Here is a 15,866-nt window from a genome sequence, read left to right as displayed (position 1 = left end):
ACCAAAAATGAGTCACTTTATGGTGACAGGCCCCTGGGACAGCTCTTTCTACATCCACCATGACTACTACCTACTCTTACTAAGTCTATGACCTCCATAATAAAAATTAAGAGCTATTTAGGTTACAAGTATAGACTTACAACCACGGACGAAAATCATGAATTTATAATCTAAATTAAACCAGGAATACAGGAAGTCCTAGGATGTCCATGGATGAGCTTCAAGGGGCTCAATAAACCCCCAGATGTAATATGCAAACTTATCTGTATATTTTTCTGCATAAGAGTGTCCAATGCATTTATCAATATACCAAAGTTGCCCTTAAACGAAACAAGAAGATAAAAACCAACAAAAATGGAAAAATACAAAGACAGAATATGGTGCAGAAGAAAAAACTGGTATTTGAAGCTAAAGAGCCAACTGTGGATGCTGGTTCTACACTCATTAGCTGTGACACTTTGGGCAATATGCTTCACCTCTATGAATATGAGTTTCCTAGTCTGTAAAAAGAGAAAAATTATACCAATTATGAGAATTAAATATGACATACATTAAGCACATAACATCGTGTCCAGCAACTACTGTATTATCAAGTGCTATTTGCTTTAAGAACACAAAATTGTCTTAATTAGAATAAATGGGGCACAACATATTTAAAATTAACTGCCAGATTATGAAATCTATTTTTCTTTTGAATGTAGTTCCATACAAATATGGATACACTTTATATTCTTTTCCTATTGCTGTCATAACAAATGACCACAAATTTTGTGGCTCAAAAATAACACAAATAAGCTGTGACTAGTGCATGTTACGCTTTCTTTTATAAATGGCAACAAGTCACATTTTAAAAATTACTGCTATTTATAACCAATAGAATGCCTGTCATTTTATTTGGCTTCATTTTTCTAAATCGTAGTCTTCAAACACGAATGTTCCACTTATTTTAAAGTTTGAGAACACAGAGGAAGCATATGTTAAAAAGAGGAATAAATGGTATGGGACATCAGATTCGGCTTTATCATGATATCTACTCAGATCTGAGCACAAAGTGCAGACCAAAACTCACCAGTGGTTCTCTATTTTTGACCAGACGGATGATTTTTACGGAGTCTTCCTCATCATCAATGTCATCAGGCATAGGAGGCAATACAGGATCATAATTCTTCTGAGCCACAGTATCGTGCACAGAGAGCAAAGCCTGTGAAGTCAAGGGTTGGTAAAACAAACAAACAAACAAAAATTAATAAAAAAAATAAAGCCCCTAACACTATATACACTTTTATTTAAAAAACTCAAATTGCGGTTTTAATTTGGACATAACCATGGTAACAAGGCTCCTACTTAAAAAGGAGCCTTTTACAAGCAGGGAGCATGTAGAATGGCAGAAGGCAGCTCCACTCAGCGGCCACCTCCACCCAGGGCCATGAATGGATGACGAGAATCAGCATGAAATGCGCTCTAACCTGCAGACTCTCTGGCTCATCCTTAGAAGGGTGGCAGTTGGGGGTGATGGGAGGATGTGACTTTTGAAAGGAGGGACAAAATGAGGCTATAGACACTGTCAATGAGCCATGAGGACTCTGAAAAAACCATGTTTGCTTTCCTACTGTTAGCAGAAAACGCAAAAAGAACTGATGAATACAACTGACTTTCATTCTTTTCTTACTTTTTCATTTTTTGTGTAATAGGTGACCAATAAGTGTATAAAAGAATAAAATAAAATTATTTATAGTCATGACTGTTACAGTGGTTAAACTCCATGAAACATTGTCATATTGTCATTAGAGACCAAAGATGAGAAAAACACTGGAAACTTGACATGTCGGTACTATTTTAGGTGAGCAGACTTTTAACTAACTTATTCCCTAATCAGCAACAGCATGACCCATAAATTACTCCAGCCAGAAGCCTAGAAATCATCCTCGACATCTCTCCACTCACCTACGCTCCCAATCCAATCCACGTCCTGTTAAATCTACTTCCAAAACACTTGCTAACATTTGTTATCTTCTCTCCAGTCTAGGTCGGAGGTTGGTAAACCATGCCACCTGTTTTTGTAAATGAAGTCTTACTGGAACACAGCCATGCTCATTCATTTATGTATTGTCTATGGCTGTTGTCGCGCTACAACAGAGAACTGAGTAGAAGCAACAGACACTTTTTCCATAAAAAGTTGACAGACCCCTGGTCTGGATCAGTGATGCCATCATTTTTTTACCCGGAGCATTGCAATAGCTTCTAAATGGTCCAACTGTATTCACCTTTGGTTCATTTTCAAATCCATGATTCACAGTGTAGCCAGAGTGATTATTTTAAAAATTAGATCGAATCATATAACTAGCCTGTTAATAACAACACTTCTAAAGGTACGCACTGATCTGGGAATGAAGATCAAACTCTTGAGTATGTCCTAGCGTTGCGTTCCTCTCCAACGTTATCTTACAACATTCTCCTCCTAACTCACTCAAAGAACTCTTTCTCATAGAGGCCTGGCCAAAACCTCCAGGATAAAAGTAGATCCCTTGGTTACTTGACCTCATAGCACCTCCTTCTTTGACTTCATACATGTTCACAATTTATATCCATATACACATTTTCATGTGCCTAAGTTTAATATCTGCTATCTACTGAAATAAAGCTCTGAGATGGCAAAGAAATGGTGTCTTTTTTTTTTTAAAGGTTGGCACCTGAGCTAACATCTGTTGCCAATCTTTTTGTTCTTCTTTTCTCCAAAGCTCCCCAGCACATAGTTGTATATCTTAGTGGTAGGTTCTGGCTCTGCTATGTGTGACACTGCCTCAGCACGGCCTGATGAGCGTTGTTAGGTCTGTGCCCAGGATCCAAACCAGTGAAACCCTGGGCCACCGAAGTGGAGCACATGAACTTAACCACCTGGCTATGGGGCTGGCCCCTGGTGTCTGTTTTTTAATTAAGCTTTTTTACATATAAACATATATATAACATACATACAGTAAAGGACACAATTCATAAGCATATAGTATGAGTTTTCAAAAATGAATATGCCATGTTAACATTCCCCCAAACAAGAAATACAACATTAACTGAATCCCAGAAACTCCCACTTATGCTCCTTCCTAGGATGATCACCATGCCCTCCATTCCCAAGGGTGGTAGTTTTGCCTCTATTTAAATATTGCATAATAGGATGATAAGTGCATATTCATTGTTTCCCCTGATATTAAGTTAGTGAGATTCATCCAGGCTGTTACTGGTAGCAGCAGTCACTCATTTTTCATTGCTATGTAGCATCCCAACATATGAATATTTCAGTTTCTTTATCCATTATGCCTTTGAGGGACATCTGGGTTGTTTTCAGGTCTTGGCTGAAATAAATAATGCTACTATAAATATTTCATATATATAAATGTATGTGTATATATATACACACATACAATTTGAGTTAAGCATATTTAAGAACGGAACGTCTGGGTCATGAGTTATAAGCATACTCAACATTAGCAGATAAAGACAAATAGTTTTTCAAAGTGGTTGTCCCAATTATACTTCCAATAAAAGCTTATGTGAGTTCTAGCTGCATCACAAGGTCCCTAGCATTTTACATTATGAGTTTAAATTTGGCCATACTGAGTGTGTAGCGTTATCTTCTTGTGGTTGAAATTTCATTTTTCCTACAGCTAATGATATTGAAAACCTTTGCTTATGTTTATTGGGCATGTATATACCTTTTGTGAGATGCCTGTTTAAGATTCTCACACATTTTTCTATGCTATCTTTTTCTTATTGAATTATAAGAATTCTTTATCATATACTAGATCCAAGCCTTTGTTGGTTACAAATGTTACAAATATATTTGCCTGTTTGGTAAACTGCCCTTTCAGTTTCTCATTAATGTTTCTGATCAACAAAGGACTCTCATTTTAATGAGCCCAATTAATGTTTTTTCCTTTATGGTTGGTGCCTTTTATATCTGACAAGAATTTCAAAGGGAAAGAATGAAGAGCATCAAGATGATGAAATGTCTGAAGAGATAATGGCTGAAAATTTTTGAGGATTTATGAGAGACAGAGTCTGAAGATTCAGGAAGCCCAATATATCATTCAGGGAGCAAGAAAAATAAAAAGAAACCTGTGCTTACATACATCATAGTGAAATAGCAGAATTCCAAAGGCAAAGAGAAGATCTTAAAAATATTAGAGAGAAAAAGACAGATCATCAGATAGGAAAAAAAAATTGACTGAGAGCTGATTGATCAGCAGCAACAACGGAAACTAGCAGATAGCTTAAAATACCTTGAAAGTACTTAGAAAAAAATAACAGCCAGGCCAGAATTGTGTATCTAGCAAAAGTATCATTCAAGAATGAGGAAGAGGGCCAAAATGACATTATCAGGGACCCACTGGAGAAAACTCAGGAAAAAAAAAAAAGGATAATGAAACAATGGTTTTCAAAACAGTGGACATCAGACAACAAAGTACAGTGACCAATGGTGAGCCCTATGATTGCCCAGCTCACTGCCTAGGGAGAGCTTCGTGGCTGTGTCAGGGGGAGAAGGAACTCAGGCAGAATCCAGTGGTCTCCCTGCATTGAGAAACAGAGCTGTGAGTCCAGGGAGGTCAAGGGGTTAAAGTTCTCAGGGAAGAGTATGGGAGAGGAGAAAGCTGTACAGACACTAGCTCTGAAGATCTGTAGGAGGTCCCCCCGGAGCCCACAGCCAAGCACTCAGCCAAGGCACGCACATGAAAACACTACCAAAAAGGGTTAGAGCAGCGGTTCGGAACTGAGGGTGATTTCACTCCCTGTTGGTTCGTCACAATTTGGGGGATGCTACTGTCACCTGGTGCATAGAGGCCAGGGCACTCCTAAACGTCGGGCAGCATACAGGACAGTCCCCTCCCCCAACAAATAATTATCCAGCCCCAAAACGCCAGTAGTTCCAAGGTTGAGAAACCCTGCATTATAGGGAATAATCCCCAAAGCTTGCCCAGGACAGGAACAATAGTTCCTGTTCCCACCAGTTAGAGGGGAAAATCTCAGAATTCACAGGGCACCGAGGAGAGTTAACAGAGGGGCACTGTCTCAATCGCGGGAAAAAATTAGCCCAAGATTAAACGCTGCTAAGGTCTCAGCTAACAAGGCCTAAAAGCAAGCCTCTGAAGGATCAAAATGTTTCCAAATTACTTAATTGTGAAACAAAAAAAAGCTCAAGAATATCTATAAAAATACAAAATTATCCAGGATCAAAGAAAGTAAAATTCACAATGACTGGCAGTCAATCAAAAATTCCCAGGTGTGCAAGAAAGCTGAAAATACTACTCATAATGAAGAGAAATATAAAGCAATAGAAATGCTGAAAGTATACAAATGATAGAATTATATAAAACAAAACCCTGAAATTGTACAGATCTATCACAGACAGGGAAATTAAAACAGTTATTATTATAACTGTATTCCAAACGTTCCAAAAGCTAGAGGAAAGACTGAATATGAGACTTGGAATATATAAAAAAGATTCAAATCAAACTTGTAGAGATAAAAAGTACAATGTAAGAAATGAAAAAAAAAGGACACTGAATTAGATTAACACAGATTAGACACTACAGAAGAAAAAGTGAACTTGTAAACAAAGCAATATAAACTATTTAAAATGAAAATATATAGTGGAAAATTTTGAACAGAACATTACTAAGCTATGGGACAACTTCAACGGCCCAACATATACACATAATTGGGATCTCAAAAAGGAGGGGGGCTAAAAAAATATTTGAAGAAATATGGCTGAAAATATTCCAAATTTGATGAAAAAAATAAGCCTGTATGTTCAAGAAGCTCAATGTATCCAAGCACAAGAAAAATAAAGTTAATACCAAATTGCTTAAAACCAGTGAGAAAGAGAAAATCTTAAAATTATCCAGAGAAAAAGAGTACATTATATATAAAAGAAAAAAGATAAAAATGGCAACATATTTTCAGGAACAATGTAAGCCACAAGACAAAGGAGCAACGTCTTTAAAATACTCAAAAATACTGTCAACTGAAAATTATATACCCAGCAAAATTATCTTTTAGACATGAAGAGATATTGAAAACTTTTTAAAGATGTAGAAAAGCTGAAGGATTAATCACTTAGCAAACCTGCAATACACGAATGTTATAAGAAGTCTCTGACAGGAAGAGTGACAGCAGATGGGAATACGGATCTATACAGAGGAATGAAAAATACCAGAAACGTCCACCATCTGGGTATCTATGGGAACTATCTTGCACATAGTAAGAATAGTGGAGGTTGCTAATGAACATTTTTAAAAATAAAGTGATTAGTAAGAACTCTGGCTATGTATTTTTCCTCCTTAGGTTTGCATTCATTTCCATGTCTGGATTCCAAAATATACTTTTAAGATTTACAGATAACAAGTTCATCATTTTTAATAGTTTTGCTTTAAATATTTTTGGTTAGCAACATTTTAATTTTAGACAACTAAAAGTATCCTTGTATTCCATTTTCCTGTTTTAACTGTGGTGACTTTATTCTTCAATATACAGATTTTCCTTTCAAAAGGCAATATCTAAATGAAAATTGTGTTTCCATATGCCGTAACTACCAATCACAACTGATGGATTTACCTGTTGCTCTGAAGAATCTGCAGGAAATTGAACACTAAGCCTTGTAACTCATCAGGCTCACAAGCTCTCTCTTCCTTGGACCCCCTGGAGTCAATTCTATGTTCTAAGTGTCTGTCAGGTCCACAGAATTAAGTGTCTAACTCATGAGGATGAGTAACACTGATTTATTCCTCCAGAAGGAAGCTTAACTTTTCCTTTTAGCATGCTTTAATGAAGTCTCATCCATTCTGCATGCTCAGGCAGTGAGTAATTTCTGGTAAGTGGATGTTTTGGAAAGCTGAAAAATTACAACAAATCGTTTCATTTTATTGCCTTTTAAAAATCTACCAAATTTTCCCTGACTTCCTAAATTATAATACCATGTTCTGCAGATGATGTCACTTCACTGTTTTATCAAAAATGAGCCCCAGAACGATGACTCACAGCGGTTGGTTTGTCTTTACTGTGGCAATTTGATGCCTAGGAGTGGTTCTTATTTATTAATGACTCCCTTTGCCTCCCCTAGAAACGAAGTCTCTGTGGAGGTCAACATCCCGCCATCAGTGCCCCTAAATGCCACCTGCAATATTGCTCTTGACCACTCCACCACTGCAGCAAGGTTTCACATTCTATAACATCTATTGAGGGCTTTTGCTACTTACTACCATTTCTCTTTTCTCACACCTGTTGTTTCTTTTATACTTGGTTATTCTTCCTGGACTTGAAGATGTGGACAATAAGACTGGATTTTGTAGACATTACTGAGTAATAAGAATTGTTTATTTTTTTGCATATGCTGACCAATCAACTTAAAGACTTAAAGATTGAGTGTAATCTTTAAATCTTTGACAGTTCTCAGGTGAGACTACTGTTACAGAACGACAAGTCACTTCCCAACTATTCAAGACTTGAAGGCAACAGGTTTTACAGGAAAAGTGTCGCCATATATTCTGGTGGTGATCAACTAGCAAAGCTGAAAAAGGACATTAATTGAAAAGAGCTTATGCAACTAACTGCATATTAAATTCCAAAGGCATAGGGAAAAAGGGCCTCCTCATGCACCGCTGCAGAAGGCACTGCACATTAAGATGGCCTGTCTAGGTTATTGCCAAGGACAAGCTGGCAATCACTATCAAAATTTTAAAAGTACGAACACTTTAACCCGACAATTTATTGACATGATAAAAGTCTGTAATATACAAGAGATGGGCATTACAGTGTTGTTTAAATAGCAGAAAAGCAGAAACAACAGAAATGTGCACTAGTAAGAGACAAGTTAAGTAGATGATTATGGTGATCCAAAGAGAAGTGCACAAAATATCAACATGTCCACAAAACAAAACAAAACAGTAAGCAGTGCATTCTATTATGCTATTTATAATGGCAAAATGTATAGGTGGTATTTCTATATAGAAAAAGGAATGAAAGGTAATGAGGTCAATTCAGAGTAGTCATCCTTGGAGGTGTATGAACACATGATTCACAGAAGAAATAAAGTCATTAAGCATACAAAACAATGCTCATCTTCACTAATAAAGCGATGAGGATGGGGCTTCTACTTCTCTATGGTTTGAATCAAAGACACAATTAAGTCATCAAAAAAAACCTTATTTTTAAAAGTCTTTATCAAGTCACTTTTTAAAATGTAAAAATAAAAAAGTAATAAACTATTACACTTACTAAAGACAAATATCATAAGTCATTTATACAAATAAACTATTCCTTCCAACCTCATTTATGAATTTTTTTTTTTTTTTTTTTTTTTACTTTTCCTGTGTGTGTCTCTCTGTCCATCTATCTCTGAAGTTGTAAATGCTTCTTATCTATTCCATGATAATGGTTCAATTTTTTTACAGGTAAATCTTGAATGTATTTGGAATTCACTCTAGTAGGGGTCTTTCTGAGTTTTCCCCAAATGTTTAACCAGTTGTCCCAACACCATGTACTAAAGTCACATCCAGCCCCACCTGTCCCCTACTTCCTCCCGTCAATCCCCCTCATCCCTCACTAGAGCCACAATCATGTTTCACCTGAATTATTTCTACAGATGCCCAACTGGCCATCTTCCATTCAGTATCCATTCCTCCCGCCCTGCCACCAGCCCTCCATCCCACGGAACTGTTCTGTATACTACATACAGAGTGATTGTATCACATGCCTAACCTAATAATGTCAATGGCTTTCCACTGCTCTTAGGATGAAATTCAAACTTTTTAACGTGCTCACAATTGGGGTGGCCATATAATTCATCATCTAAATAAGGACACAACTGAAATTGAAAGGGAGGCTATTAATAATAAGACTGGAATTCCTGGCATAAACCAGACTAACCTGGGCAAACCAAAATTACGCCCTGCCCCCTACTCAAAGGCTCTACTGTCTGGCTCTAAACTCTTTGCCCTCCCTCTTTCACAAGGTCCTGATCAGTCACATGGAACTCATTTTACATCCTCACACTTGACAAATTATTTTCTTTATGGGACATCACATACTATTCACCATACCTAAAACATTTATTTTTCACATCCTACTGCTGACTCATCCTTCCCCTCTCTGCCCGCTTCTGGTTACCTCAAACTCAACCTTCAGGTCTCAACTTCTATGCCATTTCCTCTGGGAAGTTTTCTTCAACCTCCCCCCCCCGTCCTGCCCAAGTTTAGCTTTAGCACCACTCCTAAGTGTTCCACATTATTTCTTTGTGTTCCCTTTTTTACCCAATATTTCTCCTGTCATCTTCATTAATCTCAAATATTTTCTACAAGTTATATTTACGGGTCCTGGCACAGAGTAGGCATTGAATAAATATATAAGAATGAATGAACAAAGATTTGACTCTTGTGACATTTACAAATTACCAAAGAAAGTTTTAAAACATTTCAAAAGAGTTGGCAGATGTGTGAATATCTGTATTACCTTCCCATAGCGGCTAAACATTTGGTCGTATGTATCAGTGTGTATATTACTTTGGAGGTACACCTCAGCTTCTCAGTATCATGAACTAAATATTTAAAATGGTACAGCAATCTTTAAAAAGTAAATAATTACTTCCCTTATCCACTAAAAATTAAAGACAATATTCAAATTAACACCCCAAATTACATTTTTTCACATTTTAACTATCATTTCAACTAATTTCATGTATACACATCATATTCTACTGCATATTGCTTATGTTTAAAAAAAAAAAGCAAATATTTTAGTTTATTCCCAGAACAAAAAGGAATGGTTAATCATATTCTGAAATAGTCTAAAACTTATTTGAGGCTGCACTTCTTAATTACCCATAAAAAGTGAGATTCAAAGTGACGGTGATTAATACAAATAATTTCACGGAAACTAATGTTAAATGTTAGATCAAAAAGGAAAGAAAGATATTTTCTTCCCAAGACTGGCTAACTAGAAATTGTCATTGCCAACTGCAACATCAAGTGTCTGGAATCTTACCCACTTCCTACACATTATTTCCTGAACATATGTCTTTCATGCTGACTTCTCACCCATTCTTTAGTCATGCTGCTATATAAATATGAAAAATAAAATTATTCCTCTATTATTTTTGCCATAATAAAGTTTAAGTATTCAATTATAAAGTTTTATCCAACGGTCCAGTATTATACCATCTAAAATTATACCTCCCTCTAGAGCCAAATACTAGTTTCCATCCAATACCACCTCTTTATTATTAGCTATTCCATTTCAAACACCCTTGAATGGAATACCAAAATCATGTTGCTGTGGGGTTCTTTTTGGTCAGAAACATTCCCCCTTCAATTTCTAATATGCAAACCAAGATAACACTCTCAAAAAGGAGTTCAACAAGCTTCTCACAGCTAACCTCCCCTTGCCCTGGTTAATACTAGCTCCTCATGCACAGCCTAAGAACAAAGAAATTTTCAGAGCCTTCTCCAGCTATGAATCTCCTTCCCGCTCTCTTATCCGTCCACACACTTTGTCTTTAATGTCAGGCAACTACTCTGCTTTAATCTGATCCTATTCTTTTAAAAGTAAAATTTAATCAATCTCCTCTATACCACTACAAGTTAATTACTCTCATATTACTAATCATAGTTCATTTACTCTTCACAGCAATATATTTTATGTACTTATATTTACTTATAGGGATTAGAAATTACAGTCCATGTATGTTTTCACTGCATCTTTTATTTAACACTATCTTTCTTCTTTGAACATCACACAGAGCACAGTTCCAAAGGAGATTTTTCAAGGAAGGTGGAAACCAGTTTTTGCGTCTAGGCAGAAATATTCATTCAACAGTCTATATATGCTCAACAGAAATCACCATAATTTACCATTTTAATCACATAATTACATAATCCATATGTAATTTTGCCTCATGGAACAATATTTTACATATAATTGTAATACTGTCAAGTCCCAAATGTATAGGTTCTAGGATTTAGTGCAGTAATGACTTCAGAATTCACAGGAAAATTTCAAAATGCCTTCTGTTTAATCACCTTTGGAGGAAAAATAAGTGATAAACTTGGGAGGAAAATGGCGGAGAGAATTGAAATCTGTCTACCCATATTTTATTGGTATTTTACACCGAAAAACTGCTCTACTCTGTAAAATGGTAGGATATATTAAAACATGAATTGGGAGAGGGAGAGGACATGTAAAGGAGGAAGGGAGATGCTAAAATAATCCTATAGAAAAAGAGACAGAGTTGACGAATATGTTGGAATACCATTAATTAGCCAAGTAAAATGAACCTAAACAAAATCACTAATAGGTTTGCACCTTGTACTCTTCATTTAAACAGAAAATGACCTTGAAGCTACATTATATCTGCCAACTTAACTTCTGAGCTTCCCGATTAAAGTATTTTGTAGTTGTCACAACATTACTGGCAATTCTTTTTCCTGAATGGGATTTAGGCTATTAAAATACTGTGCACTCTTTGAAAATACATTTCCTTGAAAACTGATGCTCAAAACAAAATCCATCTGAAGTCTCAGAAAGTGCCCCTAGTTGAAGATGTTTATTACAGAAGTGACAGGTCCTCACCTTCACATTGGGTTTTGACAGTAGTTTCAACAGCTCTCTGATCTCACTGTTTAACGGCTTGTTCTGAAGCTCTTCAGCCAGCTGCAGGGAGATCACATTGACAGAGAGAACGTTAGGAAGAGCACTGCGTGAGGACTGAGAATCGATCTTGCTACTTTCCAGGGATTATGGACAACTCAGCATGAAAGATAACAGACTATCAATCATTGCTCCTCTTTTGAGGCCCTTAGTAGCCCAGATCCCAGCCCAGGCTCTCAGCTGAGCACCATGCAAGGAATCCTATCAGCCAGATCACCTTCTGATTTATTGCAACGAGGGCAAATCCCAGCACTTCATCTATGGAACGGTCTTTTGCATGCAGACAAAGGACCACTTGTAAAAAGGACTGGATCAAGCTTTGACACTGTTTAAAGGGAAAAAAAAGAAAGAAAAAAAAGAGCTTCTGAATGAGGTGGTGAAATCCACAGGGTTTCCAAAAACCCACAGTAGCTTGCTGTTAGGAGCTGGGTTAAAAAAGAAGTAGAATGCCTCTAATAGAGCAAATGGGCTGAAACTTTTATTATGCTTGCCTACACAGACTAAGACTTCTGTCAAATATAAACCAGGTTAATCAAACAATGACTTAGAACAGGTTGACAGCTACTCTGGTACCAAAAGTGCTGACTGTACTTGACTACAATGATAAGAATCTCCTCTTGTTGGCTCTAGCTAAAGAAAAGGTTGAAACTTTGAACCTGCCCCTTGTTCTTCATTAAGAGATCTTCCTAGCAAATTTCTATTCAATTTTAGGCTACAGGAAGCATCACATAATTTTCATAAGAAGAAAAGCTAGACTCAAATAGAAAAAAGATTAGAATTATGAAACGTGCAGTACAAAATTCAAAATATGTACATATACTTTCATTCAAAAACCCTTCTTAAAACATTGCATAAAATTTCCATTTGCACCTAATCTTTCTACCAAGCTAAAAATAATTGTTCTCATCTCTGGAAAAGGACTTTTCTCTAAAAGAAAGATAGCATAAATTACACACAGCAAAATAAAATCAAATAAAATTGATATATTCATTGATTACATTTCAAAAAATGCTTTTACTTTTTCAAGGCAACATTTTTACAAAATTTTTAACTTTAAAGACACAAGAGGCTTTTTGCATTCTTTAGTCACTTAATATGTAACAATATTTTTTAACATCTAAATACATTGTTCTGATGAATTACAAAATGCTATGTTTTTATCATATTGACATAACAGTCTCTAATTTTTTAAAAAAGCAATATTGCCGTAACATGACTGGGCTTCAATTATAAATATTTTCCCAAACGCTCAACAGCAAATGTTTTAAAACTTGTTTTTAAGACTTTCTCAAGTGGTGACTACAGCTTACTAGTAGAATTATATCTACACCTTTATTCATCTTCATTTCAAATGTTTTGTTCTGTAATAATGCAGAGGCAGGCTTCCTCATCAAACACGTATATTGAAACATTCTGTCATTTGTAATCTCTGTAGATAATGTTTAGGGACTAAACAGGACAGAGCTTGGAGAATTATTACATATGCTTTTATTTTCTAAATTAGAATAAAAAATATATATGAAATATATCAAATAAAGTCAACCTCTGAAGATGGTCAATTTTTTATTATAGATGTTATTTTTATAATAAATAAAAGTTTTATAAAATAAAAATTTTGTTAAAAAAACATGTTTTATAAATAAAACATTATTTTTATTATACTTATGGCCCTGATATTGTACTAAACTGAATTACAGTTTCTTTTATCATAACAAAATAAAAAATTGAAAATCATCAAATACGCTACAGGATATCACTGAAATCAGCCTTCACGCTAAACATATTTCTCGTCTAGCTTAGTGTCCTTTATAGTTTATCCAGGTGTGCTCTCAATTCATCCGAGTCCAAAAGTTAACAGTAAGAAACAGCAAGTTAGTTCCCTCCCCCAGATTTAAAATAAAATTATAGCTACAGGAAATTAACTACTCCATCAATGCCAAGTACTTCTAAAATTTATTTTTTGGTTATGAAGGTAATTTGGAAAGGTCTAATATCCATAAATCATTACTATGCTTTATAATCCATTTTAAAAACAATCCTGTCTTTTTATGTATTTCATATGCCTCATTCCTCTACTACTATCTGTCATTTTTTAGTACTGTCAGCAATAGAGCTATCTCATTTGTCTTTATTTCCCCAAAGCATTCCTTCTTGACTTTCTCAGAACACTAATAGCTGACAGCTTCTCTCTCCCTATAGAGGCGCAGCCTAAAATTTCTATTACGTAGTCACCAGGGCAGAACAAGATGGTATCTACACGCAAAATTTGTAGGACAGGAAAGTGAATGGAAATCAGCATAATAGCAGCGTAAGCTCAGCGATGACAGGACTTTTGGAAGGATTTGCAACTTCTGGTTTTCACTCATAGGATCCCAGGCATCTGTCTGTGCTAGGATGAGCTCTGCGGCAGCCAGGCCTGCGGGAGCCGTGTCCCCGTGAGCTCAGACAGGCACACTTACGTCATCGGCCAAGGCTGCCGCGCCGTGGAGGATGGGCACGGGATTCTGCTTTTCATAGTAGTGTAACTTTTCATGAATCTGGAAGAAAAGCAAATGAATGTAAGTTCACCTGCTCGTAAACAATCTGAGATATTTAAATATTTTCATCATTGTAACTAGAAGCTGATCCATTGAACATTCTAAACAAAACTTATGTTTATATAAACCTACAAATGACAAATGTGTGCATAATTCATATATTACTATTGCTAATTACTAGATAATTCATCTATTACTATTACTATATTACTACCACCCATTACATCTATTACTATGGTCTACTGTTTATAACATGAAGTCAAATGGAAAAGAGATCTTCATCAATAGAACGCATAATAAAAACTAAACCTTTGTTTTTCCCCCCAAATAAACATTAGCTTTATAAAATCTTTAATTTCTAAAACAGAGCTTTAATACTTCAAGCTTTACTTATAGTTTATATTCCTGCTAAAAACATAAACTGTGATTAAAGCAAAGTGATAAACTGGCAGCCACATTCCAACAGCTTGGTGTGTAATAATTGCCAGGAGCGGACAAGCTGGTGCCGTGTGGGCCCGTGGGCCAGCACTCCAGGACCACCTCACCAAGTACATGATTCCTTCTACTTATCATTATTATTTTTTTTCAAACTGTCAACTTTTTCCCTCCAATTCAAATTTCTAAGAAACAAAGGGATTTCTTATCACTAGAGACATTTTTCATAACTATTTAGCTTAAATAAAACAATTCTCCACATTGTAAAACAAGTAAAATCATATTAATAAACAAAAACTTGGAAATTCATTTCCCATCAGCATTACCCAAGAAACACAAAGCCAAGAATATATCTTGATGCATTATAAGACAAACTGAGTTCCTTAACTAATCTAGTATTACAGTTAAGAAATGTAAGATGCTTTGACAAATGCACAACTGTCGGCACTTACGTTTAATCTATTTGAGCTCTTATACAGGTCCGCTTAAAGTTTTATCCTTGAAAACTTACTTCAGCCTCTTCTTACTTATAGTTGAAGACACTGTCTCCCATTATGAATGAAAAATAGTTGCAGCTCACAATTTCCTGTTTTTAATAGGTATCAAGTAATGCACTCTTTAATTAAACTCAAAGCTAACCAAAGTTTCTTGTAAAAGTCTGGAAGATCGATTTTATTTTGATTAGCCATATGCTATTGCTAAGAGAGGATTCTGTTACCTTTTTGGCAACGTGGTACATAATGCAAAGCATCAGGGAAAGAATTGTGACACTTATGATATTACCAGAATGATCAGGGCAACATTTTTACTTAGTATCTTGGAACCTTTAAACATTTATCACATCAGAGTAATAAACAAATTTTCAGGAATACAAGCTATAAAAGGAGTAAGATTTGATTTGAGAAACTATTAAAGTGTAACATAAAACAAAGCCAACCATCCTAAGAGCCAAATTAATTTTGCTTAAATAATTATCAAGAATTAGGTCACCTCAATATGCACTATCAGAGAACACTGAACTTACTCATAAAACTCATTTAACTTTACTGCGACTGCTTGTTTAAATGTCTGCTTCTCTGCAACCATGATAGCGAGACTTATACTTATTAGGCACTTACCATGTGTCTGTATTACCTAGATAACAGTCATCAGTAGTATTAGTAACATAGTCTTCAATGAGTTTAATATTTTAATTCCTTAAGC

General features: G+C 35.7%; 1 protein-coding gene across 2 annotated transcripts in view; it reads right to left on the bottom strand.

Moving 5' to 3' along the window:
• MPP7 (MAGUK p55 scaffold protein 7) overlaps positions 1-15,866 on the bottom strand; it is a 241,481-nt gene that overhangs the window by 74,587 nt on the left and 151,028 nt on the right. For both annotated transcript variants that reach the window (XM_046678620.1, XM_046678621.1), the window contains exons 4-6: positions 14,151-14,228; positions 11,614-11,694; positions 1,070-1,201 (exon numbers count right to left, since the gene is read on the bottom strand). In XM_046678620.1, coding sequence (XP_046534576.1) covers positions 1,070-1,201; positions 11,614-11,694; positions 14,151-14,228 — 291 coding nt within the window. The remainder of the gene's footprint in view (positions 1-1,069; positions 1,202-11,613; positions 11,695-14,150; positions 14,229-15,866) is intronic.

The sequence above is a fragment of the Equus quagga genome, chromosome 12 (assembly GCF_021613505.1).
Source record: "Equus quagga isolate Etosha38 chromosome 12, UCLA_HA_Equagga_1.0, whole genome shotgun sequence".
Lineage (NCBI taxonomy): Eukaryota > Metazoa > Chordata > Mammalia > Perissodactyla > Equidae > Equus > Equus quagga.
Note: the sequence above shows the minus strand (reverse complement) of the source record. Positions and strands in the feature narration are given on the sequence as shown.